Here is a 27,160-nt window from a genome sequence, read left to right as displayed (position 1 = left end):
AACCTGTCCAAATCATACTGGAGTTTCTTGGCATCCTCCTCACAGCACACACGCCCACCCAGCTTTGTGTCGTCTGCAAATTTGGAGATATTACATCTAGTTCCCTTGTCTAGATCATTAATATATATTGTGAATAGCTGGGGCCCAAGGACCGAACCCTGCGGTACCCCACTAGTCACTGCCTGCCACTCGGAAAAAGACCCGTTTATTCCAACTCTTTGCTTTCTGTCTGCCAACCAGTTCTCTATCCAAGTCAATACCTTGCCCCCAATCCCATGTGCCTTAACTTTACACGCTAATCTCTTATGCGGGACCTTATCGAAAGCCTTCTGAAAGTCCAAATACACCACATCCACTGGTTCTCCCTTTATCTATTTTACCAGTTACCTTCTTAATAAAATTCCAGTAGATTAGTCAAGCACGATTTACCTTTTGTTAGGACATAGATCAGTTGTGTGCACAAAGAAGGTGAAATTTCCTTGAGCTGGAATGCAAAAAATAATCTTTCTTGATAGCTCACCTGGTTAAGGCAGTAAATAACTGAGACATACAAGGAAGGACTGCAGTAAATTGACTGATCTGAGCTTGGGGCCGGGGAGGAGGAGGGGTGGTTGAAGAGGGGAGGGGTTGGAAATAGGGACGCTACAATTGACCTTAGCACCCCAGGCTAGGGAGGGAGAAATTCACCAAGGCTCCTACTCCTGATCACTGCCCAGCTACTTCTGATTTTCTGGCCAAGTTTGTATCAGTTGGCAGCAGTGGCATCCAAACCAGATAGGCTGCATCATTTGCCTCATTTCTGAATGGACCCATTTTCCAGCCATCTCCTGACTTTCCATAGTCTTCCACTCCAGATGAGATATGGCAGGTCCCCTATCCATGCAAAAAGAGAATAAAGGCATTTTGGTGCAAGGAACTATTTATAAAGTATTTCAAAGCTGCGTGTAGCTTTACACCAGGAATACTGGATCAAAGTACTGTGCATTATTAATCAACTCAGATTGCTTTCTTCCCATATTGCTCCATTGGATAGGGATGAACTGTAGATGCTTACAGATGGGGTTTTCCTGTTAATGGCCCGTAATTTCTGATAGGAGGCTTCCTGCGTGCAGCTGCCTCCTATTGGAAAAAAATCTACGAACTTACCTGAGGGCTCCCGAGGTCCGGACACATCCGATCCTGGGCCTCTCCATGATGAAATACGCAGGGCTCAGGTATCCCAGGGGTGCTCCCTGGGATCACGTGGGCCATGGGGAGCCAATGAAAGAAGGGAATCTCCCTTCATACTTTTGACAGATAGACCTGTCAAAAATATGAATACGGATCACTGAAAAAAGACACAAAAACATTAAATACTATTTTAAAAATCCATCATGTTTTTAAAATGAGTTTAGATTACATTAAATTAAACATTTTAAACAGAAATTTATATTTTGAAAAAAATAATTTAAGTTTTTTATGGGGCTAAAAATTAACTTACCTTTTTTAAAAGTATTTTTAAATTATAAATGAGTGAAAACATTTTTAAAAAACTTTTTAAAACTCTTATACTGGTAAAAACAGGCCTTACGCCTGCTTTTACCAGGCGTAAGATTTCTAAGGGTTATCAGCGAGCGGAGGTTCTTCTTCAGGGCAGGCGTCTGATCTGTCAAGAGCATTCTTCTGAAACCGGCATTTCCTATGTCCCTACGGGTGTGTACACAGCTTGTGCACACCCGTAGGCATCGGAAAATACAGGCCATTAAAATTCATCCAGCAATTGGCTGTGGATGTCTTGGAGATGAGCCAGAGTGACTAGCCCATGGAGTGTAGTGTTTTGCTTGCCTTAAGATCTTAGATTTCCTCATTAGTATTGTTAAGTATCTTCAGCTTTGATTTTTCCTTGTCTTTTTCCATAACTAGTCTAAACCTAATGATGTTGTGGTCACTGTTTTCCAAACGCTCCCCCACTGAAACATGCTCCACTTGGTCTACCTCATTCCCCAGAACTAGACCCAGCACTGCTTCCTCCCTCATTGGGCAGGAATCATACTGATCAAGAAAATTCTCCTGTACGCATTTCAGGAACTCCTCCCCTTCCTTGCCTTTTACACTTTTTATTCCCCAGTCTACATTATGATAATTAAAGTCCCTCATTATCACTACTCTATTGTTTTTAGATCTTTCTGAAATGTGCTTGCAGATTTGCTCCTCCATCTCCTTCCCACTATTTGGTGGTCTATAGTACACGGCCAGCTGTGTAACCGCTCCTGTCCTGCTTCTTAATTCTAATCAAATAGATTCTGTCTGAGAAAACCTCAAGCATATCATCACTTTCCAGGGCAGTGACATTATCTTTGATCAATACTGCCACCCCCGCTCCTTTTTTTCTTTTCCCTATTTCACCTGAATATATTGTAACCAGAAAAGTTAAGTTTCCATTCCTGCCCTTGTTTGAGCCAATTTTCCATTATTGCCACTATATCATAACCCCATGTGGCAAATTGTGCCTGCAACTCACCAACCTTGTTTACCACAATTCATGCATTTACACACATCCGCTTTAGTTTGCTAAGTATTGCACCCCTGTCTGATTCTTTCTATTTCTGGACTGCTCTTTATTCTAATGCTGTTTGTCTTTCCCAGCTCTCTTTGCACCTTGTTTCTCCTCTCTGATGCTTCATCCTGGTTTTCTTTCCCTGCCAAATTAGTTTAAACCCTCCCCCACATCAATAGTTGACCTCCCCATGAGGACATTGGTCCCAGCCCTGTTGAGGTGCAACCCGTGTTCCTTGTCCAGGTCCCTCCTGGCCCTGAACTGGTCCCAATGCCCCAGGAATCAGAAGCCCTCCCTCCTGCATAATTTCTCCAGCCACACATTAACCTGCCTTATCTTTCTGATCCTATACTCACTAGTGCGTAGCACTGGGAGTAATCGAGAGATTACCACCTTTGACGTCCTGGGGGCGCTAACTTTGCCGGGGCGCTACTTTTAGCACCCCAAAAAAATTAGCGCCCCCGTGCCCAAAATTCACTGGTAGCATCCCAAGAGGGAGGGGGGGTGCTACTGGGGCGCTGCAAGTGAATATTGTGGCGCTACGTGCAGCAGCGCCGCGCGCTGCGGCATGTCGCACCGTGGTACTGCAGGCTTTTCTCCCCTTATTAAAAGGGAGGGGCCTAGCGCAGCACGACCCGGGACCCAGCTGGGTCACCAGGGATTGGAGTGCCGGCAAAAGAGCCCAGCACTCAAGAGGAGTGCCAGGCTCACGAAGCGCAGCCGGAACTCCGCGGGGGGGCTGCACAGGAGGCCGGGGACGGCAATGGGGGCAGGTGCTGGCAGGCGGCCAGCAACAAAAATGGCCGCCTGGCACCTCCCCTTTAATTTGCGCCGCCCCGGCCGCAAGTAGGCCCCCTTGACCCTGTCGGACATAGCGTCTGGCGGTAAGTTAGGGGGCGCTACCGAAGATCGAGGCCAGGGCGCGAGCAGGGCGCTGCGCATGGCGATTACGTCATCACCGGAGGTGCAGCACCGCAGGGCGCTAACAGTTACCGCCACCGCTAACCTCACGCTGAATTTTGCAGGAGGCATTAGCGGCGCTGCACCCAGGCGCTAGTTGCTTTGCGCCCCGTTATCGCCCTGTTAGTGCGCTAATGGGAGGCGCAAATCAACTGAATTTTTCCCCCCTGCTGTTTAGTTTCCTCCCGAGCTCCTGAAACACTTCCCTTTCTTATGTCATTTGTTCCAACATGGACCACAACTTCAGGCCGTTCTCCATTCCCCCGCAGAACGTTCTGCACCCATTCTGAAACGTCCTCTACCCTGGCACCAGGGAGGCAACACACCATGTCAGACTCACATCAGTGGTTGCAGAAATGCCTATCTATTCCCTTGACTATTGAATCCCCTATGACAACTGTATTTCTATATTTTGCTGTGCGCCCCTGTACAGTCACCCCCACTGTTATTCTGGTTTGTGAGTGCCAGTCTCCCGAAGGATTCCTGCACTGCCTGTCTCTTCTTCCTATCATGCCGGATGGCCATCCACTTATTGTCCTTCTGAACTCACTGTGACTGTGGGGGACCACCTCTTGGAACGTGCAATCCAAGAAACTTTCAGCCTTCCGTATGCCCTTCCATGACATCAGTCGTTCCTCAAGCTCAGAAACCCTGAGCTCGTGTTCGAACAGCCGGAGGCACTTTATACTTACTGGGTCTCTTTCCCCTCTATTTATACTCACCAGGTCGCTCCCCCTCCCTTTATACTCACTGGGTCTTTCCCCCTCCCTTTATACTCACCGGGTCTTTCCCCCTCCCTTTATACTCACCAGGTCTCTCACCCTCCCTTTATACTCACCAGCTCGCTCTCCCTCCCTTTATACTCACTGGGCTCGATTTTAACGCAGCTGACAGGCGGGCTTTTAGGCGTGTGGGGGGTTAAAATCACAAAACCTGAGGGTCGGGACCCCCCCTGCCTGGTTCCCGCCTCCATGCCATTTAAACCTAGGTGTGTCTGATGGACCCGAATCAGTCCCACCTGCAACAGGCGGGACTGGTCTTTAGGGCCCTTAAACAGCACTGATTGGCCTTTATAATTCCATTTTAACAGGCGCTTGTCTGTTTAACCCTTTTCCCACGTAAAACGCGCCTGGTGGGGATCACGCCTGTGAAACCTGGCGTGAACACTATTGGCTTGTTGACTATCAGCTGCAGGTCCAACATTAAAGAGGATATTTGATCAGTCATCATTTGCAAGTGGCAGGACTTTGTTGTCTCAGGTCTGGGGCAACTTTTACCAGGCCTAACCATACCTGTGGAAGGTTGGAGCCTCACACACTTCTCCAGTGTGACCTCCTGCAAGACCGATCTCGCCAGCCTCACTCAGCGCTTCCTCAACTGAGGCACCTACCAGAAGCATGGGAGGCCTTTTTTTCCTTCCCCTCTTGGCATTAGAGGACCTCCAGCCACATTTGCGAAATGACACACGCCACAACTGCAGAAGTTGCCATCAGAATTTTTATGAAAAACAAACAACTGATGGCATTTTTACAAAATAAACAGCATTTCACACAAGTGACTACCCTTGTGACTATTTGTGCTTTATTTTCCTCTTACGCGTGTTCCTACGTAGTGGTTCCCCTGTGGCTTCAGCAGATGTGGAGGCCCCTTGCTCACTTTCCTGCTGCGCCTGTCTCGACACCTTTGGCGGGCATCCTCTGGGGTGGCAAGCCTGTGAGGGCTCACCAGCAGTCTGCTGCTCCTGCGGCTGTGCAGGCGTTGAGACCTCCATCTCCGTTGGGTGTGGACTCTGGCGGGGCTCTGACCAAGGGCTCTGCAGTGGCATGGAAGTTTGAGCGCTTGGAGAGGAGACCCCCCTTCCTTGAGGTCTGCCACCAACCTCCCTCTCATGGGTCATGTCCCCCTCAGTGCCTGCAAGTGGCTTGAGAGCAGCTTGCTGCATATCAGGGGGGCCATGGGGACCCGTATCTACAATGGCAGTCCTACTCAGAAGGACTTCCATGAAGGTCTGGTTTCTCTGTTCAATAGATGCCCATCGCTCCTCAAGAGATGTCATTCTATTCTGAACACTCACCATGTTTTCCATACACTGGCGACTAACCTCCACCATGGCCGTATCCCTCCTCTCCTCTACCATTGCCCTCCTCTCCTCTACCGTAGCCATCCACTCCTCTATGGTAGCCAGACTTACCATGGAGGCAGCAATCATTTCCACGTAGGTAGCCATCCTTTCCATGTTGATGCGTTCATGCGCCACTGACTCCACCAAGGCTCTGCTCATGTTCGCTATGGACTCCTCCATTCGCTCCACACTGGCAGCGACCCTGGAGACAAAACCTGCCAGAGACTCCTGCATCTGTGCATGGAGTTCCATCGCCTCTGATCTTACGGATGGGCCCAGAGGCAGAGGGTCGACATGCAGCTGAGCCAAGCTGGCAGAGTCCTGCGCCCTCTGACGAGGACTCTCCACTGCTGTCCCTGTCTCCACAATCTGCTGATGCTCACTTGTGAGCTGTGATACACCAGGTGACAACTCTACTCTATGTCCCGAAGGTTCCACCGAGGTGTGAGTGTCTGCGCTGGTGCTGGGTGCGCTTATTTCTGCTGATGCTGCGCCCTCAGAGGTTGCAGATTCCTCTGAGGAGTCTGGCTGCTCAGGCTCTTCCTCCTGCACACTGGGAACGGGGGCTCTCGATGGTCCTGTGGGGGAGTCAAGGAAAAAGTTAGAGATGTGATGCCCAGGTTACATGCACATTGCATTTTGCAGATGATCATAAGTCCAAATGATGTAGCTTCAGAATCATTAGCAGCGACTCACCAGCTTGCGGGGATGCTCCTGTCTGTCCTTCCCCAACTTCCACATTTTGGTCAGCCCTGGCAATCTCCAGGGCGCCTTCCTCCCAGGGGGTGAGCTGGGCTACTGAGGGCGGCCCTCCTCCTGTCCTGGCTCTCGCTCTCCTGTTGTGAGCTCTCTTTTCCTGCAATGAGGGAGACAGGTGGAGGTTGAGTGAGAATGAAGCAGTGAGTGCAGAGATTGCATAGCATAGATACTTAGAAGGAGACAAAGATGGAGTGAGGTTGCAAGACCAAGGGCCCTCCCTGTGTGTTGTCAGTTGTGTTCAAAGCATCAGAGTGAGAGGGAGTGTGAGGGCTGCATGGTGGAATAGTTCTGTGAATGTGAGCATAGAGAGAGAGGGAATAGGTAAGGGTGCATGGATGTAAGTGTCTAGTGGGATGTGCAGGAAGAGATTGCTAAAGCTGAGTGCTGGTGAGGAAAGGCAATGGGGATCAGATTGAGGGTGATGGAAACTTCATACAGTACTTACTTTTCCAGTGCGAAGAAGGTCATGGAATCTTTTCCTGCACTGCAACCACGTTCTTCGTGTGAGCCCCAAGCAGTTGACTTGACTTGCCACCTGTAGCCACACAGCCTTGGTCTGACTGGGAGGCCTCTTCCTCTCTGAAGAAGGGAACAGGACCTCCCTGTGGGCCCCAGCACCATCTAGTAATGCTTGGAGTGAAGCCTCAACAAATTTGGGGGCAGATCTGGCCCTCCCGCTGGCCGTTGCTCCTGCAGGCTCCTGTGCCATGTTAATGGTGAAGTTTGGGAGCCTGCAGAGGAAGCAAGGCTTGCTGTGGACCTTAAAAGCAGCAGCAATGATGACATCATATTCTGCGACTTTCTGACTGGAAATACTCAATTGCCAAGGCTTCCCACACGCTGGAAATCAATTGGCCAATTGAGTTAAAATTGCATCAACCTCACAGACCCATTTAGAATCGTGTGGGAATCACTAAATTCGGGGAACCCGCCAATTCCCCGCACCTGAGTTAAAATCGAGCCCACTGGGTCTCTCCCGCTCCGTTCTCTTACTGTGAATCTGTGTGGCATTACTGACATTAGAGAGCTTGATGACTGAAAGTGAAAGGCATTCGTCTGAGAATTGGAAAATGCTCCTATTGTGAATTCTCATCTGTAACATCTTAAAATAAGTAAAAAATAATTCAAATTAGTATAATTTGCTGCTGTCTTCTGTAAATAAAATATTAAGCATTTCCAATTTCAGGAGTATTTAAGATCAACAATCGGACAGGAGTCATCACAACAAATAAAACGTTGGACTATGAATCCATAAAAGAATACGAAATTAGAATCCAGGCAGATTCACTGCTGTTCTTCAGATCAAACCTCAGGGTTCCTTCAAGAAGTAAGTCAAGATGATTACTTTTTTATTTTCCAATCATTATAGATTGGTCACAGGATTGCAGTGTAAGTAGTGATGAAGTGTAGAGGGTAATTTTCAAAGTGTGCACTTCCAATGTTCAGGTAAGTTACTTACTTTCTTGGTTGGCTAGTGATCTCAGGAAACATTCAGCCTTCCGTGACACCAGCTGCTCGTCAAGCTCAGAAACCCGGAGCTCAAGTTCGAGCAGCCAGAAGCACTTCCATGTGGATGTCCAGGACACACAAAGTGTTCTGGAGTTCCCACGTGGCACAGGGCTCGTTTCCTTGAGCGATGGCACAGGGCTGCCTCCAGGCAAACCAGTCTTGGAGATGGGGCCTCAAGCTGGCATTAGGCCACTTATTTGCATATGCAAAGAGCCTAACCCCTGCTTCAGGCATGGGTAATGGATGCTTAATTTTTTTCCTTTCCCAATATGGCGGGTGGCGCACATCCATCTGGACGTCGAGCCTGCTCCGCCATGATCTCATTGAATGGCGGAGCAGGCTTGAGGGGCCGAATGGCCTACTCCTGCTCCTATCTTCTATGAAATTTAAGCACACTTCTTGCCCGCCATGTTGAGGGCTTAGTAAGCCAGTTAGTGCCCGAAAAACAGGCTCTGCGTGGGCAACTTTATCGACTCCCATCTTTGGTGCTCCCATGTAACATTGTAATTGGCCCATAAAACCTCCACAGACTCCATTTAGACCCTACCATTTTGTCATCTCTTCTACATTTCAGAGATCCCAAAATGCAGTATTAGGATTATGGACAAATATGTGAAAGCACATCTATGAAGAAGCTTGCAGACATCTGGGACTGCTTACCTAAAACGGCTATTGAATCATTGCTCTGTGTATCTCCTGCAACATGTATTCATTTGAGAGAAAAAATAAAAGAAAAAAATTAAAGCCATTGGGGTAGCATCAGTAAATCAATAGTTCTGCAGGAGAAGGTCATTGTATGATTTGATCTTCCATAGTGCTGAGGGCTAAACACTGGCAGAAATGAAGTACTTTCTTAACAAGTAGTTAAATATTGAAGTGCAATTCTCTGGTGTTCTTAAAATCTTCCACTTTTTATTGAAAGTGTTTGAAAATCTTTACCTCCCCAAGAACCAAAATATCAGAATGATAAACAGTCCATGAAAACTACAGTATCCTTATTACAATACTATGACTAGAACTTGTCTCCTCCAGCAAAATAACCTCCCCCCACCACCACCACCCTGAGCTAAGACATTGCTCTTGGTGTCATTTTAATCCAGTCTGTCTTAACTGATACATAAGAGTACATGCTTTGTATTGTTTTAGTTTGCTGCAGTGCAATTTAGAATATGCTCCCTGGCCTTTTCTGACAGATTCTCCTCTGTTAAACTTCTGTGGAAGATTTTTCTTTGAAAAGGAAAATCCATTTGTTAATAAATAAAATGTGTTCCTCAGCATTGCTGGCTAGTTGAAACTGTTTCAGAATTTTGCTGATGACTTGGATCCTTCATATGAATGGAAATAAATATTAATATAGAACATGGGACTGCTTTGAGAAAGCAAATATATGTATAGTGAACTATAGCCTAGAGAATTTTTTTTGTGATATCAGTTGAGCAATTCTTCATGTGTTCATAGCAGGCAATCCTTTGTGCAGTGTTTTAACAAAGGTGTTAAGTCATTTATTTTAAATGTGTTAATGACCTCACTCAAATAAATGACAAAAGTATGTTAAACAAGCCCACTAAGTCTTGGCCCACAGTCAATTATAGGCTCCATTATCATTTGTTTACCTCTCCCGTTCCTTGTTAACTGGGGGGACAGACTTTTAGATGGGTTTTCAATCTTGTTCATGTATTGACCCATGCTTGGTGTCACCTAATCACCCTTGTATTTCCTTGTACTTTTCAACCTTGGTTAGTTCCTACGCAATGGACCTTCACCTTGTCAGCATAATCTTCTAGAGTTGGAAGCTCATTTAGAGATTTTTTTTTTCTTTTGATAATTTATCTGCAAAGCAACAATTCTATTTTATATTTTTTTTCCTGAATATAATTTAACATAAAGAAAGGTCTAAATTTTATCCATCAAAAATGTTCAACTAGCTTTAAAAAAAATCCACATTTAAAATTGTACTTTAAATCTTTATAATACCCAATACTTACAACCTTTATATTGCATTTATTTTTGCAAGGGAGCATGAAGGACAAGGATATATTGTTTAAACTGCTTCGCTCTTCTAATTTCATTGGAACAGGAACTTAGTGACAAAAAAAAAACACTGTTTCAAGCAGCAAGAAAAATAAATCTCCAAACAGTAATCAGGAGAATAGTAACTTGTCTTCTTTATTGCTCCCCACTGCCACTGCTCCCAGACGTTGTATATAAAATGCCTGCTGAGCCAGCACACAAAGTGCCACATGCTGATTTAAGTAGCAAGATTTTAATTATGTGCAATGCACAGCCGAGGAAAACAACATTATGCAATACAGCTTGCAAATTGCACCAAGTCTGCTCTAAAATTGATACTATTTTTGGAGGAAATTTTATGCTTAACACATTGGAGCTATTGTTGCTCTTTTGCCCCTCTGTTCAAAAAGTTTTTTCCTTTTAGTTTCCTCCCTGATCACTCCACCACTTCCAGCGCATAGGAATTGAAAATGATTGTTAATTAAAATATTTTATCATAGATCTAGCTGTGAATCTAGTGGCACACTTAACTTAGGCCTTGTGAATTCACAAGGTCACAAGTTAATTACAGATAAGGAGGCTGTTCAGTTCTGAGTTCAGTCATCCAGAATGAATTATATCCCCACTTTTAAAGCAGGTTAAAAGCTGCCATAATATTGAGATGGGAGGGGGACTTTGCTGGCCCTCCTGCTTCATTTTTATCACCCCCAACACCAGCAAACACAGTACACCAGTCCCACAAGAAGGACTTTGTAACAAAGAGTTGGGGAATCTGGGGGCATGTGCAATGAAGACCACAGTGGTGAGAAAACAGCAGGAGGCCCAAAGAAGAACAGGGTGTAAGGTCAGCAGCAAAGGAAAATTTGTATTTTCAGGGACATAAGGAATCCCCAAAAGTTTATTTTGGTAAAAAAAAGATAGATACAGGTAAAAAGAAATCATTATTTATTTGTCTAATATCGAAGGGATGTCTAGGAGGACGGTTACAATGCTGGCTACAGTCCTGAGCTGTGGAGGCTCCAAGTCTGAAATGGTGATTTGAACATCTTTAGCTTTTGAGGCTCCATCGAGGAATAGAAATGCAGCTGTAAATGTGACTTGGAGCCAGTGAAGCACTTAATAATGGGAAGTCCTATTGCAGTTCCACCTAAAGGCATGACAGAAATGGTGACACCTAAATAAAGAGTGTGACATACATGCAGCTGATAGGAGGCAGACAAACTATTTATAAATTGCAAGCCATAAGGCTGGCATTAGATCGGGACTGTCTCTTGCTAGGAAGTTGGCGATCTAGAGAGCAGGCTTCAGAGAAGAAGAGTTTGACAGGAATAGTTAGGAGAAAAACAAAGTACTTTAGAAGAAGTGGCAGATGGAATTTAATACAGAGAAGTGTAAGGTGATGCATTTTGGCAGAAGGAACAGGGAGAGGCAATATACACTTAACGGCACAGTTTTAAAGAGTGTGCAGTGACAGAGGGACCTGGGAGTTAATGTGCATAGGTCCCTGAGGAGGCAGGACATATTGAGAGAGTGGTTAACTAAGCATATGGGATCTTGGGCTTCATAAATAGAGAAGTAGAGAAGTTATGCTGAACCTTTATAAAGTGCTGGTTAGGCCACAACTGGAGTATTGTGTCCAGTTCTGGTCACCACACTTTAGGAAGGATGTGAAGGCCCTTGAGAGGGTGCAGAGGAGATTTACCAGAATGGTTCCAGGGATAGGAGAGAGAGAGAGGGGGAGGGGAAGATACACGCACGCTGAAGATGGGTTGCTGAAATTTTAGTGTTTTTAGTGTTTAAAGTGGGGAAAAAAGTTTCATTTCAAGTTTTAAAAGGTTTAAAAGTTAAATTTAAGTTTAGTTAAGTTAGTTTAGTTTAAGTTTAAGTTTAGGTTAGTTTAGATTAAGTAAGGAAGGAAAAGACCGCCAAAAAGACCACCAAAGACAAGAGCCGACAGAGAAAAAAAAACCTGAGGAAAACAGCAGAAAGAAACAAAGACAATAAGAAACAAAGCAAAGGGACAGAAGAATAAACCCGGGGAAAAACCGGGAGAACGAGGCACCAAGGAGGAGCCCGAGCGGCGGCCGGGACACAGAGCCCGAGCGGCGGCCGGGACACAGCCGGAGCGGCGGCCGCAGCACTAAGTCTGAACGGCGGCCGGGACACAGAGCCGAGCGGCGGCCGGGACACTAAGCCAAAAGCCCGGGAAAGGCCCGAGGAGCCAGGCCGAGACAGAGGCCTGGAGACCTCTGAGGGAGAGGGGAGCAGCCCGAAGGCACCGTGAGGCAGCGGCTCCCAGATGCAGACAGTGAGTACGGGTCCTGGGGAGGGAGCCTGAAGCCAGGGAAAGGCCCGAGGAGCCGGGCCAAGACAGAGGCCCAGAGACCTCTGAGGGGGAGGGGAGCAGCCGGGAGACACCGGGAAACAGCAAATCCCAGATGCAGACCAGGACAGTGAGTACGGGGCCTGGGGAGGGCCTGGAGAGCGAGCGAGTCCGGGGCCTGGGAAAGTTCGCGAGCCGGGAGAGGGAAACACCAAACCCGGGGCCCCAGAAAAGCTTATTCTAAGGTCAACAATAATTTCTACCTCAAAAATACTAAAAATGAGCGAATCAGAGGAGCCACAGCAGCTCACAAGGCACACTGAGAGCAACCTCTTCCAGATTCCCCCCAACGCCAAAAAAAATGCTAAAAAATCGATCAAGCAGAAGCAGCTGAGAGAAAAACCAGAAACTCTTTTTGCTGACTGGTACAGCACTGGGAAAAAGTGTAATCTCATTTTTTACTCAGACCAGTCAGCGGCTTGGATCACAGCAATAAAATCACACTATACCAGGGTTAAGCAGGAAAGAACCGCTAATGGGTCCAAACTGAAAATTAAGAAACCAGGAGACCCGGACAGTGCAACCACAACTGTCAACATGTACGATAACGGAACAATAATGGTGCAAGGCAACCTCGACGACTTTGAAACGGCCTTCGAGACACTGAAAGAAATAACTGAGAGGGGAAGGAACAGCCCCAGAGTGGCTAACAGGGGAAAAGTGACTCGCACTCCCCCCACCATTGACAACTCAGCAGGAGTAAATCAGCCTGGTCAGGAGGTGAACGAGCCACACAGTTCTAACCAGACACTCACCCCGGGGCCCCACAGCCACATGGTACAGCTGACTAACCCCAGCGTAATTACCAGGGAGGAAGCCACACATACTCCCCCTACCACTTCCAGCTCACCAAGAGAAGAGCAGCCTAGCCAGGAAGTGAGTGAGCCCTCCAGCGCCGACCGGACACACACCCCGGGATCACACAGCCAGATACAACTAAAGGATAAATTTAACCAGTTGGAGACAGAGCTGGTTAAACTTAGAGAGGAGGTCCTTAAACTGAAACATGAACAAAAGCAAGAGAGGGAGAGATACAGGAGAGAGCTGAATCTACTTGGGAATCAGGTGAAAGAGCTGCAGGAAAACAAAGAGAGCCATAGAGGAGAGATAGCACCATTAGACCAGCAGCCAGAGGCTAGAGATAAGACAATACAGAGCCCGACTGAACAGCTGCACTCCCACACTGAACAACAGCAGCAGACACACAATACAAGGGGTGCCACACAGACCGACCAGCATACTGAAGCTCAGTCTTCCCCCACCACTGTGGGACCACAAGCGAGCCGCTCACAAGAGGAGCGCACACACCAGACACGACCACCCCAGTCCAACACACACCCTATGAGTTCAGGCGAAAGCCACCAGATAGTAAACACCAACAAGGCTGACATCGTAATACTCATAGACTCAAATGGGAAATTTCTATGGGAGAAAAAGCTCTTCCCTAGACATATAGTAAAAAAGATCCGGTGCCCAACAACAGACAGAGCCCTGGAATGGCTGACCAAAACCCGATTAGGCTCCCCCCAACACATAATAATACACACTGGCACAAATGACCTAAAGGCCCAGCAGAAAGGGGTAGCAACATCGCTCAGAGCAGTGATTGAGAAGGCAAGCAATACATTCCCAAACACTAGAATCACTGTTTCCACAATATTGCTGAGAACAGACTTTAACAGCAAAACAATTCATGAGATAAATGCCAGCATAGCAAGAGACTGTGAATTAAAACACAACGTGCACCTGGCCCAACACCCCACCCTCGATGTGGAATGTCTTCACGACCGCATCCACACCCACAGGAAACGAATATCGATCTTTGCTAAAGCCCTGAAGGATGTCGCTTTTAACCGGGTCCATACGCAGACTCCAGGAGGACCCCCTGCCGACCACCAGAGATCAGCGGGGTACATACCAGGACTACTACAGAGACCACCACCACACCAACCGGGACCAGAGAGGATCCCCATGCACAACAACAATATCAGACCTGCACCACTCCTGTCCTACAGGGGAACAGGACCGCCCCCAGCCAGACAGAGGGAGAGATGCACAGGGCGTACGCAATACCTCAGGCAGAGACAATCCATTAAGAGACACTAAGCAGACGTGCAGTAGCATCTACTTCCGCCTTATGGATCAGAAAATGAAAAAGAAAAATCAAGGACTAATTACTAGAATGAATTGTAACCAAGTAGTATTAGCATTTATAGACAATTGAGATGATCTTTTTTTCCCCCCCATTTAGACACGACAAACACATATCATTCTTTAACCTATCATAGTAAAAGATCAAACTTAACATGAAATCCTTATATATTTCGACCTGGAATATCCAAGGTCTACGCTCTTCGGTGCTCGACGTGAAGAGTAGGACCCCAGAGTTCATAGATGAAACTAAAGATCTGGATATTATCATTTTACAGGAAACTTGGTATCGAGGAGAAGGACACACTGGCCGTCCCCAAGGGTACACAGAGCTGGTGGTCCCCTCCAATAAATTGCCAGGAGTAACCCAAGGCAGAGACTCCGGAGGCATACTGATTTGGTTTAAAACAGAGCTTAAGAATTGCATCAAATTTATAAAAAAGGGCGAAAACCACATGTGGCTCAAAATTGAGAGGGGGATTATCTCTATTTCATTTGCGCACTCTATATCCCCCAATGGAATCCCCGTACTTTAAAGAGGACACCTTCTCCAACATGGAGAGGGAGATTATCCAATTCCAGGCCCAGGGGAATGTGTTGATCTGTGGTGACCTCAATTCAAGAACTGGCGAAGAACCAGACTTCACCAATAATCAGGGAAACAATTACATATTCGGGAATAACCACTTCGATATCCCTTCCCATCCATACAGGCATAACTGCGACAAGCAGACAAATAAGAATGGAAAACAGCTCCTGCAGCTTTGTCGAAGCCTGGGTCTGTACATTGTCAATGGTAGGTTCATGGGAGACCTCCTAGGAAGATCGACCTATTGCTCACCTCTTGGCTGTAGCACCGTAGACTATATGATTACGGATTTGGACCCATCCTCTTTCAGAGCATTCACAGTCAAACCACAAACAACACTGTCAGACCACAGTCAAATTACTATGTATCTTAAAAAGACAGAAACAACCAACACAGAAACACAACCCAGTAAGCTGTACAACACCAAAAAATCGTACAGATGGGCCAAAAACAGCACGGAAAAATACCAGAAAGCAATTAGCAATGAATCAATTCAAGCTCTATTGGACACCTTTCTGGATAACATATACACTCACAATAAAGAAGGCGTAATAAGTGCAGTGAATAACCTAAACAATATTTTTGATAATTTGGCAACAAGGTCAAACTTGAAAGCTCGCAAGAACAAACCCAAAACAAAAAACTATGAAAAATGGTTTGACCCAGATTGCCATAACATGAGGAAAAAACTTAGAAAAATATCAAACCAAAAACACAGACAGCCAGAAAACGAGGAATTACGCCTTACTTATTGTCAGACACTAACACAATACAGGAACACACTCGGAACCAAAAAAGAGCAGTATATTAAGAATACACTCGGCTCCATTGAGGAATCCATTGATTCCAATTGTTTCTGGGACAACTGGAATACATTACACAAAAAACATCACGACGAATTGGCCATTCAAAATGGAGACACATGGGAAAACCACTTTGAAAAATACCAGAAAAACACACTAAGGCCAGAGCAACACCAAATATGCAAAAAACTGGAAAAGCTCGAAATGGCCATAAAAGATAACCAAAACCCACTAGACTCCATAATAACAGAAAAAGAACTAGTTGAAAAACTCAAGGACCTGCGACCAGGAAAAGCTTGCGGTGCAGACGGCATACTACGCGAGATGATTAAACACACAGACGATAAAATGAAACTGGCTATCCTAAAACTCTTCAACTTGGTTTTGAGTGTCGGTTACTTCCCTGATATCTGGAACAAAGGACTCATAACGCCCATATACAAAAGTGGGGACAAAGTCGACCCAAATAACTATCGAGGCATCTGTGTAAACAGTAACCTGGGGAAGGTATTCTGTAGTATCATAAACAAAAGACTTATAAACTTCCTTGAGGAGCACAATGTCTTGAGTAAAAGCCAAATTGGATTCCTGCCAAACTATAGAACATCAGATCATATCTTCACCCTACAGACCCTAATTGACAAACACGTTCATCAAAACAAAAGCAAAATCTACGCATGCTTTATAGATTTCCAGAAGGCTTTCGATTCCATCTGGCACGACGGTTTATTCCTGAAACTTATCGAAAGCGGGGTAGGGGGAAAAACATATGATGTAATTAAATCAATGTATACAAACAACAAATGTGCAGTTAAAATTGGAGACAAACAAACAAAATGCTTCCCACAGGGGCGGGGGGTGACGCAGGGCTGGCCCATCTCACCGACACTCTTTAATATTTACATAAATGAATTGGCAAAACTACTTGAACAATCTACAGCACCCGGCCTCACCCTATATGAATCCAAGGTTAAATTCCTCTATGCAGATGACCTGGTTCTGCTGTCACCAACTAAGGAGGGTCTACAGCAGAACCTGGATCTGCTGGAGTCGTTCTGCCAGACCTGGGCCCTGACAATAAATCCCCCAAAAACCAAAGTCCTTGTGTTCCAGCGAAGATCCAGACATCAGGGACCCAAAATAAATTTCACACTAGGAACAACCAAAATTGAACAAACCACTACACATACTTGGGCTTAAAAATCAGTTCTACGGGAAATTTTCATCTGGCTGTGAATGAACTGAAAGAGAAAGCAAGAAGGGCTTTCTATGCCATTAAAAAATCAATCCAAATAGAAATCCCAATTAGCATTTGGCTCAAAATTTTTAAATCAGTAATTGAACCAATTGCACTCTATGGCAGTGAGGTGTGGGGACTGCTAACACAACAATAATTTGCAAAATGGGACAAACACCCAATTGAGATCCTACATGCAGAATTCTGTAAAAGTATCCTCCGGACTCAAAGGAAAACCGTAAACAATGCATGCAGGGCAGAACTAGGCCAATATCCATTAATAATCACTATCCAAAAAAGAGCCACCAAATTTTAGAAACACCTAGAAATGAGCAACCCCCAATGCTATCATTACGAAGCCCTGAAATGCCAAGAGAGGACCATAAAGAAGAATACCCTCAGTCAACTAGTCCTGGGACTCAGTGAAGTAACTACTAACACTACTAACAATAACCAGCCCCAGGACAGTGACAGCGTAACACAAAGAATTCGACCCAACACAATCGTCGCTAAGCAAAAGGAAAAATATCTGTCATATTGGACAGAAACAACAAAAACCCAAAGCAAACTCAATTGCTACTTGGCCCTAAACAGACAATACAACATGGCTGATTACCTGACCATGGTAAAGGATAGCAAACTGAGAAAAACCTTGACAATGTACAGACTTAGTGAACATAGCCTGGCGATCGAAAAAGGTAGACACAGGCAGACCAGGCTACCAAGAGAGGACAGGATATGCTCTCACTGCAGTCAGGGAGTGGTGGAGACAGAGATGCACTTCCTCACAGCTTGTAGAAAATATCAGGGCATAAGGGAGAATTTCTACCCAAAATTCACAAAAATATGCCCGGAATTCAGAAATTTGAATGACGACCAAAAAATCCCATACCTACTAGGGGAAGAGAGAAATTGTGTAACCTTAGCGGCACACTATGTTACAGCTTGCCATAAACAGAGGGACAACCACTAAATATAAGAAAAGAGTATATACAAATTATATGAATGTATATTTATACACTCAGGGATATATCTGTTTATACACTGTATGGATAGATCTGTATTTTTGTGTACAACCATGAATGTTTTTCGATGCTTTGGCAACATAAGATGTACCTTGTCATGCCAATAAAGCGATTTGAATTGAATTGAATTGAATTGATAGGGGATCTTGGCTACAAGGACAGGTTGGAGAAGCTGGATTTGTTTTCATTAGAGCAAAGGAAGTTGAGTGGTGATTTGATAGAGGTGTACAAGATTATGGGTTTGGATAGGCTAGACGGGGAAAGGCTGTTCCCACTAGTTGATGGTACAAGGACATGGGGACACAGATTTAAGGTTTTGGGCAAGAGATACAGGGGGGATGTGAGGAAAAACTTTTTTACGCAGGGAATGGTGAGGACCTGGAATTCGCTGCCGACGGAAGTGGTGGAAGCGGATACACTCAGGGCTGGATTTTACCAGCCATAAGGAGGCGGGTTTGGAGGCGGGACTGCTGGGAAAGTCAAAAAGAATGGGAGCGGGTCCCTAACCCGCTCCCGACCCACCTCCAACCAATCTTCCCGGGAGTCGGGTCCCCGATTTGCACAGAGACCCGACTCCTAACGGCGGGAAGAGGATTACAGCCACTTAACTGCCTGTTAATAGGTAATTAACAGGCTATTAAAAGGCTCTTTTCCCATTTTGCGACGTCTGCTGCGGGCTTCCCGACATCGGGGAACCCCGCCAGGGTAAGGACAGCAGATTTCCTTCCCTAAAGGACATTATTGAACCAGATGGGTTTTTACGACAATCCGGTAGTTTCATGGTCACCATTGTTCCAGATTTATTTAATTAACTGAATTTAAATTCCCCAGCTGCTGTGGTGGGATTTGAACTCATGTCTCTGGATTAGTCCTTGAGGAAAATAAACTTGCAGGGCTAAGGGGATAGAGCAGGGGAATGAGACTGACTGGATTGCTCTACAGAGAGCCGGCACGGACTCGATGGGCCGAATGGCCTCCTTCTGTGCCCTATGGGGGGGAATTTTCCCAGCCCTGAGGAGGCGGGACTGGTGGAAAAATGGGGAAAATTGGGAGCGGGTCCCAACCCGCCTCCGAACCATCTTCCCAGGAGGCACAGGGACCTGTCCCCTAGCAGCGGGAAGGAGAATAGAACGAATTAACTGTTTGTTAACTGTAGTTAAGAGGCTTTTCACCATTTTCTGAATGGCGGCCTCCTGTGCCGTATGACTCTATGGGCTGGATTTTACTCACCGAGATGCGTTGGGGGTGGGTCTGCTGCCTTCCAGGTTCTAGTCCCGCCACCAGCGATGTCCGAAGCACAGATGCTATTTTCCCCTGATTAGCCTTGTTAAGTCCGCCCTGCGGGCTTGCTGACCAATTAAGGGAAAGCCGCTGTCAGATGGCGTCAGTTGCTTCATCTGCTGGTTTTCGTAAAGCCACATAAACCAGTTATTTTTGACAGATGATTTGACAGTGTTTGACAGCATTGAGGTGCTGTCAAACACTGACAATCAGTGTACACAGGTGAGCCCTTGCGTCATCTATACACAAACATAACAACAGACCCACAGCACGTTTCACTTACCCTGGCGGGGTTCCCCGACAGTCTAAAAATTGGAAAAAGCCTCTTAACTGCCTGTTAACTACCTGTTAACAGGCAGTTAAGTGGCTATAATCCTCTTCCCGCCACTCGGAGTCGGGTCCCTGCGCAAATCGGGGACCCAACTCCCGGGAAGATTGGTTGGCGGCATGTTGGGAGCGGGTTCGGGACCTGCTCCCATTCTTTGATTTTCTGGGCAGTCCCGCCTCCAAACCGGCCTCCTCAGGACTGGTAAAATCCAGCCCTCTGACTCTGTAAGATGCTATAGAAGATAGTGACAAAAAGCAGCAATATCAGGAAAGGTATAGAAATGTAACGTATCAAAGGAGGAGGACTGAGGGGGAAGTTTGTTGATGAAGAAGGCATCAATGGGGCAGTTGCCTGTGAATGGAAACTTTGGGTGCGATCTTACCAGCCCTGGGGAGGTTGGTATGGAGGTGGGGCTGCTGGGAAAATGGCAGAATTTGGGGGCGGGTGCCCAACCCGCCCCAACCCGCCTCCATGCCATCTTGCCAGGAGGTGGGTAGCCGACCCGCGCCGGATCCCATCTCCTTGGAGGCGGGAAGGGGAGTATAGCCACTTAACTGCCTGTTAACAGGCAGATAAGAGGATTATCCCCATTTTGCCCACACAAGTGCGGACTTCCCGAAGGCTCCGAACCCCGCCAGGGTCACCAAGGTGAGCAGTGGGTCTGCGGGGGTCTGCGGGGTGCAAAAGTGCTCTGTGAAGGTAAGTGATGGGTGCAAGTGTGGAGAGGTGAGTATGTGAGGTAAGTGGAAAGTGTTAGAAGAAGTTTACTTACCTTTGTTTCTTCCTGCAAGCTTCAAGAGTTGGGTATGCGGAGAGTCTCGCCCCTCCGTGGCAGAGATGACAGATGGCCGTTGCATTCTTCAATGCAGCAGCCATCTAATTTCTGCAAAAGAAACAGGCTTGATGAGGTCTTGAATTCAAGAACTCATCAAACTACAGAGAATGTCAGTGTTTGACAGCTTCACAGAGCTGTCAAATGATGACAATTCATCTGTCAAAAATTTTTGACAGATGAAACGTCATATGTTGACGTTCTCTGTAACCGGCTTTCCCTTAATTGGCCTGCTAAGCCCGCTGAGCGGGCTTAACAAGGTCAATCAAGGGAACATAGCGTGTGTTGGCCAGAAGTTGATGGAGGTGGGACTGAAACCCGACAAGTGGGAGTCCCGCCTCCAAAAGCTCCCCATTGGCAAAATCCAGCCCTAGGAATGAGTGGGAGATAAAACCAGTGGACCTTTTAGGAAACCTGGTTTATGCTTTTGGTTAGATAGGGAACATAGGACATTTTAGAAATAGGAAAAAGAATAATCTTGTTCTTTTCTTGATTGACCTCAACACCATCTTCACACCATATCTATCTATTCCTTTTTTCCAAAACAGAACTAGGTGTCTCCTAAACTTCTGTATTTGCTTCAGTGGGTTTCATTACTCACTGATAATGTACTGGTATGTTGCTTTAGATTTACTAGCAGACAGTACAACTGTTCAAGTATTTAAGTCAGTGATAATGATTTGGATGGGCCTTAAAGTTCCAGCTCTGCTGCTAAGTTCTGTGGATTTATGTTAGCTAAAATTGGACCCAACAAAGCCACCAAATCTCAGGTGACTTAGCTTATTCTCTTCTGCACTGTAAGCAGTAGCACACGCAAGATACCTAACAATTGCAAGGATTTTAATAAGCGTTCTAAATAAACAATCTTGTCAGATTTATGGAATAAAGGTAGGAAGAAAAATCTGTTCACTTTATAATGAAGTTATTTTCTGGGCATTGATGCTATAAAACACTGAACTAATTTGGAACAATCTTGGTGTAAATAATATTTCATGTTACATATAAGATTTAGCTTGAATAAGAATAAAACTTTAAATGCAGCACATTAACTTGCTTATTTTCTAGTGAAGACAGTAATTATGGATTATAAGCTTTGTGTATGCAAATTGCTTGTGACCTCTGTTAGAAATTATCAATAACGAAAAAATTGAAAGGATTATTTTCTGGAAATTGGTTAATAAAGAATGATACTTTCAGAACTACTTAAACAGTATGCATGAAATAAGCCACACACATTTGGGTAGCACTCCAATGAGCACTTGAACTTGTTTTCTAAATGAACAGCTAACAAAATACTAAAGGATAGAAATTATGTAAAAAACAAACCACTCTGCAGTTTTCACAAACAGCACAAATACCACATGGTATATGCCCAAATTATGAAGGAATAAAATATTGGATCAGCTTTAGAATTTTATAGTAGGAAAAAGGGGCGTAAAAGAAAAGACAGCCATCCGTGGCTAAGTAAAGTAATAAAGGATAGTATCCAACTGAAAACAAGGGCATATAAAGTAGCCAAATCTAGTGGGAGGATAGAAGATTGGGAAGCATTTAAAAGCCAGCAAAGAATAACTAAAAGATTAATTAAGAAAGGGAAGATAGATTATGAAAGCAAACTAGCAAAAAATATAAAAACAGATAGCAAGAGTTTCTACAGTTATATAAAAAGAAAAAGGGTGGCTAAAGTGAATGTTGGTCCCTTAGAGGACGAGACCGGGAAATTAGTAGTGGGGAACATGGAGATGGCAGATACGCTGAACAAATATTTTGTATCAGTCTTTACAGTAGAGGACACTAAAAATATCCCAACACTGGACAAACAGGGGGCTATGGGGGGAGGAGCTAAACACGATTAAAATCACTAAGGAGATGGTACTCGGTAAGATAATGGGACTTAAGGTGGATAAGTCCCCTGGACCTGATGGCTTACATCCTAGGGTCTTGAGAGAAGTAGCGGTAGGGATTGCGGATGCATTGGTAGTAATTTTCCAAAACTCCCTGGATTCAGGAAAGGTCCCAGCAGATTGGAAAACTGCTAATGTAACACCCTTATTTAAAAAGGGAGGTAGACAAAAGGCTGGAAACTATAGACCAGTTAGCCTAACATCTGTGGTTGGTAAAATGTTGGAGTCCATTATTAAGGAAGCAGTAACAGGACATTTGGATAAGCATAATTTAATCAGACAGAGTCAGCATGGTTTTATGAAGGGGAAATCATGTTTGACAAATTTGCTCGAATTCTTTGAGGACGTAACAAACAGGGTGGATAAAGGGAAACCAGTGGATGTGGTGTATTTGGACTTCCAAAAGGCATTTGACAAGGTGCCACACAAAAGATTACTGCACAAGATAAAAAATCACGTGATTGGGGGTAATATACTGGCATGGATGGAAGATTGGCTATCTAACAGAAAACAGAGAGTTGGGATAAATGGTTCATTCTCGGGTTGGCAATCAGTAACTAGTGGTGTTCCGCAGGGGTCAGTGCTGGGACCCCAACTCTTTACAATCTATATTAACGATTTGGAGGAGGGGACCAAGTGCAACGTATCCAAGTTTGCCGACGATACAAAGATGGGAGGGAAAGCAGCGAGTGAGGAAGACATAAAAAACCTGCAAAAGGACATAGACAGGCTAAGTGAGTGGGCAGCAATTTGGCAGATGGAATATAATGTTGGAAAGTGTGAGGTTATGCACTTTGGCAGAAAAAATCAAAGAGCAAGTTATTATCTAAATGGAGAGAAACTGCAAAGTGCTACAGTACAAAGGGATCTGGGGGTCCTGGTGCATGAAACACAGAAGGTTAGTATGCAGGTACAGCAGGTGATCAGGAAGGCCAATGGAATCTTGGCTTTTATTGCAAAGGGGATGGAGTATAAAAGCAGGGAAGTCTTGCTTCAGTTATACAGGGTACTGGTGAGGCCACACCTGGAATACTGCATACAGTTTTGGTTTCCATATTTAAGAAAAGATATAGTTGCTCTCGAGGCAGTTCAGAGAAGGTCCACTCGGTTGATTCCGGAGATGAGAGGGTTGACTTATGAGGAAAGGTTGAGTAGGTTGGGCCTCTACTCATTGGAATTCAGAAGAATGAGAGGCGATCTTATCGAAACATATAAGATTGTGAGGGGGCTTGATCGGGTGGATGCGGTGAGGATGTTTCCACTGATGGGTGAGACTAGAACTAGGGGGCATAATCTTAGAATAAGGGGCTGCCCTTTCAAAACTGAGATGAGGAGAAACTTCTTCACTCAGAGGGTAGTAAATCTATGGAATTTGCTACCTCAGAGAGCTGTGGAAGCTGCGACATTAAATACATTTAAAACGGAGATAGACAGTTTCCTAGCTGATAAGGGAATTAAGGGTTATGGGGAGCGGGCAGGGAAATGGACGTGAGTCTAGGTTGGAATCAGCCATGATCCTATTGAATGGCGGAGCAGGCCCGAGGGGCCGTATGGCCTACTCCTGCTCCTACTTCTTATGTTCTTATGTTTTCCAGCAATGAAAAGGTTAAAGCTGCAGCTCAAAAATAAATGCAACACCAGAGTTATCTTTTCCTCCCTGGCGTGAGCTTGCTTCAGACTTATAAGCATTTTTTAAAGTACAGTGCCTCCTAATTAGCTGACTGAGAATATATAAAATCCAATGCACGGTGTCCAGGAGGCATGAGGATGAGGCACCACTGAGACTTTAATTCAGGATCACAATGCCTTGCATAAGTAACTAACCTGTTAGACTCCGGTGAGGTGCTAGTGTTTGTAGTTGGTCGTGTTTATAATTAAGCAAATTTCTAGTTTTTTGTCATGCTGATCATATCAGGGATGTCCTTAAATGGCTGGAGCATCGAGAAATACTGGGTTTGAGTTTGCCCCTGAATCTCCTGTTTCCACATTATTCTCTTCCTTTTATAAGCTATATATATTTATGCATGGGGGACTCTCTGCTCAAATTAAAAGTGACAAGTCAAATGGGTATGTGTAGGAGGATTCCGGATACAAAAGACAAATAGTTCTGATGAAGGGTCATCGACCTGAAACGTGAACTCTGTTTCTCTCTCTATAGATGCTGCCTAACCTGCTGAGTCTTTCCAGCATTTTCTGTTTTTATATCAGATTTCCAGCATCCGCAGGATTTTGCTTTTGTAGACAAAGTCCTAGAAATTCAGTGGGCTGCGTCACCAGTTAGCGCCCAAAGAGGGCACTTAGTGGGTTTTGCATCACTGGCCACGCCTCCCACTAAATTTAGCAGGGCGCTAATGTCAGTGCTAGCCGTTAGCGCTGCGCCGCCACCGATGACGTCATTGGTGTGCGCAGCGCCCCGCTACCACCCCGATCGCCAAATTTGGTAGCGCCCCCTGCTTTAACGCCGGTCGCAATTTGCAACCGGTTCAGGGGGGCCTACCTGCGGCGGTAGAGGCGTGGAGGTGCGGGGCGGCCATTTTTTTTGCTGGCCGCCTGCCAGCAAATCTTCGCGCCGCCGTCCCTGGCCTCCTGAGCCCCTGCACCCCCCCCACCCCCCCGCGTTGTGCCGGCTGTGTCCCAAAAGCCCGGTACTTCTCCTCGGTGCCGGGCTCTTTTGCCGGCACTCGCGATCTCCGATCGCGCTGCATGCAGGCCCCTCCCCTTTAAGAAGGGGAGGAAGGCCTGCAGTACCGCAGCGCGCCGTGCCACAGCGTGTGGCACTGTGGCATGTTGCGCTGCGATTTTCAGTTGCAGCGCCCCAAGAGGGATGCGGGGCACCTCGAGTAGCGCCGCACTTCCATTACGGGCGCTCAAACTGAATTTCCAGCGGGTGCTCGCGACTCCTTCCGGGGCGGTACTTCTGGTGCCCTGGCGAAAACGGGGCGCCACTGAATTTGTAGGCCAAATAGTTTTAACTGATGAGTTAATCTCAGTTTTGCTGTATCTTCACTAGCAACTTTTGAGCAAACAGTTCTGCTGATTAGTAGAACTCCTAGTCGTTTGTGATCAATTTCTGTTGATTTTTTTTCCTGCAGACATTGATTTCTGAAAGGACATTTATTGAAATTGCTCTCTTCTGAAAGAGCTAATATTAGTGCCAAAGAAAGATTTTAGGGCTGCGGTTATCCTGAGAGATAGATTGATAAGGTTTTAAATTGATTATGGACCTTTTTATTTATTTTAACTCAGTGTCATACATAATGTGAAATAAGTTTACACTCAAAATCATATTTTTTCCCTATAATGTTGTGACATGATGCTGGAGTTAAGTTAATTACAGTTGTCCCCTGCCCTCATATCTCTTCCCTACTTTCCTTAAGACATTAAGTAATGCTGGGACACAGTTCTTGCAGTATTGACATCCTTCTAGAATTTTATTCTAGAAGGATGTCAATATAAGGGGAGGGTTTAAACTAAAATGGCAGGGGGTTGGGAACCTGAGCAGGGAGACAGAGGAAAGGGAAACAAGGATAAAAGCAAAAGATAGGAAGGAGAAAAACAAAAGTGGCAGTCAGAGAAATCAACGGTTTAAATCAAACATGGCCACAGTAAATAATAATTCTAATAGGTCTAAGAGCGTTAAAAAAACAAGCCTGAAGGCTTTGTGTCTTAATGCGAGGAGCATTTGTAATAAGGTGGATGAATTGGCTGTGCAAATAGAAGTAAACAAATACGATTTGGTTGGGATTACGGAAACGTGGCTCAAGGAAGGCCAGGACTGGGAACTCAACATCCAGGGGTATTCGATATTCAGGAAAGATAGGCAAAAAGGAAAGGGAGGTGGGGTAGCATTACTGGTTAAAGAAGGGATTAACACAATTGTAATGAAGGATATTAGCTCTGATGAGGTGGAATCTGTATGGGTAGAATTGAGAAATACTAAGGGGAAAAAAACGTTAGTAGGAGTGGTTTATAGGCCTCCAAACAGTAAGGCGGAGGTTGGGGAAGGCATTAAAAGGGAAATTAAAGAAGCGTGCAATAAGGGCACAGCAGTCATCATGGGTGACTTTAATCTACATATAGATTGGGCCAACCAAATTAGTAACAATACTGTGGAGGAGGAATTCCTGGAGTGTTTACGGGATGCTTTCCTGGACCAATATGTCGAGGAACCAACCAGAGATCAGGCCATCTTAGACTGGGTATTATGTAACGAGGAAGGATTAATTGGCAATCTTGTTGTACGAGGCCCCTTGGGTCGGAGCGATCATAATATGATCGAATTCTTCATTAAGATGGAGAATGAAGTAGTTGACTCTGAGACTAGGGTCCTCAATTTAAATAGAGGAAACTATGATGGTCTGAGGAGCGAGTTGGGTAGGATTGATTGGTGAATGGCACTCAAAGGGTTGACGGTGGACAGGCAATGGCAAACATTCAAAGACCGAATAGATGAACTGCAGAATTTGTTCATCCCAGTTTGGCATAAAAATAAAACAAAAAAGGTGACCTAACCGTGGCTAACAAGGGAAATTAGGGATAGCATAAGGTCCAAGGAGAGGGCATATAAATTGGCCAGAAAAAGCAATAATCCTGAGGATTGGGAGCAGTTTAGGATTCAACAAAGGAGGACAAAGGGATTAATTAAGAAAGGGAAAATAGAATATGAGAGTAAGCTTGCAGGGAACATAAAAACTGACTGTAAAAGCTTTTATAGATATGTGAAGAGAAAAA

At 45.3% G+C, this 27,160-nt stretch overlaps 1 protein-coding gene across 10 annotated transcripts in view; it reads left to right on the top strand.

The window, feature by feature from the left end:
• pcdh15b (protocadherin-related 15b) overlaps positions 1-27,160 on the top strand; it is a 1,235,959-nt gene that overhangs the window by 1,048,083 nt on the left and 160,716 nt on the right. For all 10 annotated transcript variants that reach the window (XM_085994900.1, XM_085994899.1, XM_085994897.1 and 7 more), the window contains one exon: positions 7,564-7,704. In XM_085994900.1, the coding sequence (XP_085851026.1) occupies positions 7,564-7,704 (141 nt within the window). The remainder of the gene's footprint in view (positions 1-7,563; positions 7,705-27,160) is intronic.

This window comes from Somniosus microcephalus, chromosome 8 (assembly GCF_052327205.1).
Source record: "Somniosus microcephalus isolate GS21.2 chromosome 8, FLI_Smic_1.0, whole genome shotgun sequence".
Classification (NCBI taxonomy): Eukaryota; Metazoa; Chordata; class Chondrichthyes; order Squaliformes; family Somniosidae; genus Somniosus; species Somniosus microcephalus.
The sequence above is the reverse complement of the archived record's forward strand: the minus strand, read 5'-3'. Positions and strand labels throughout refer to the sequence as shown.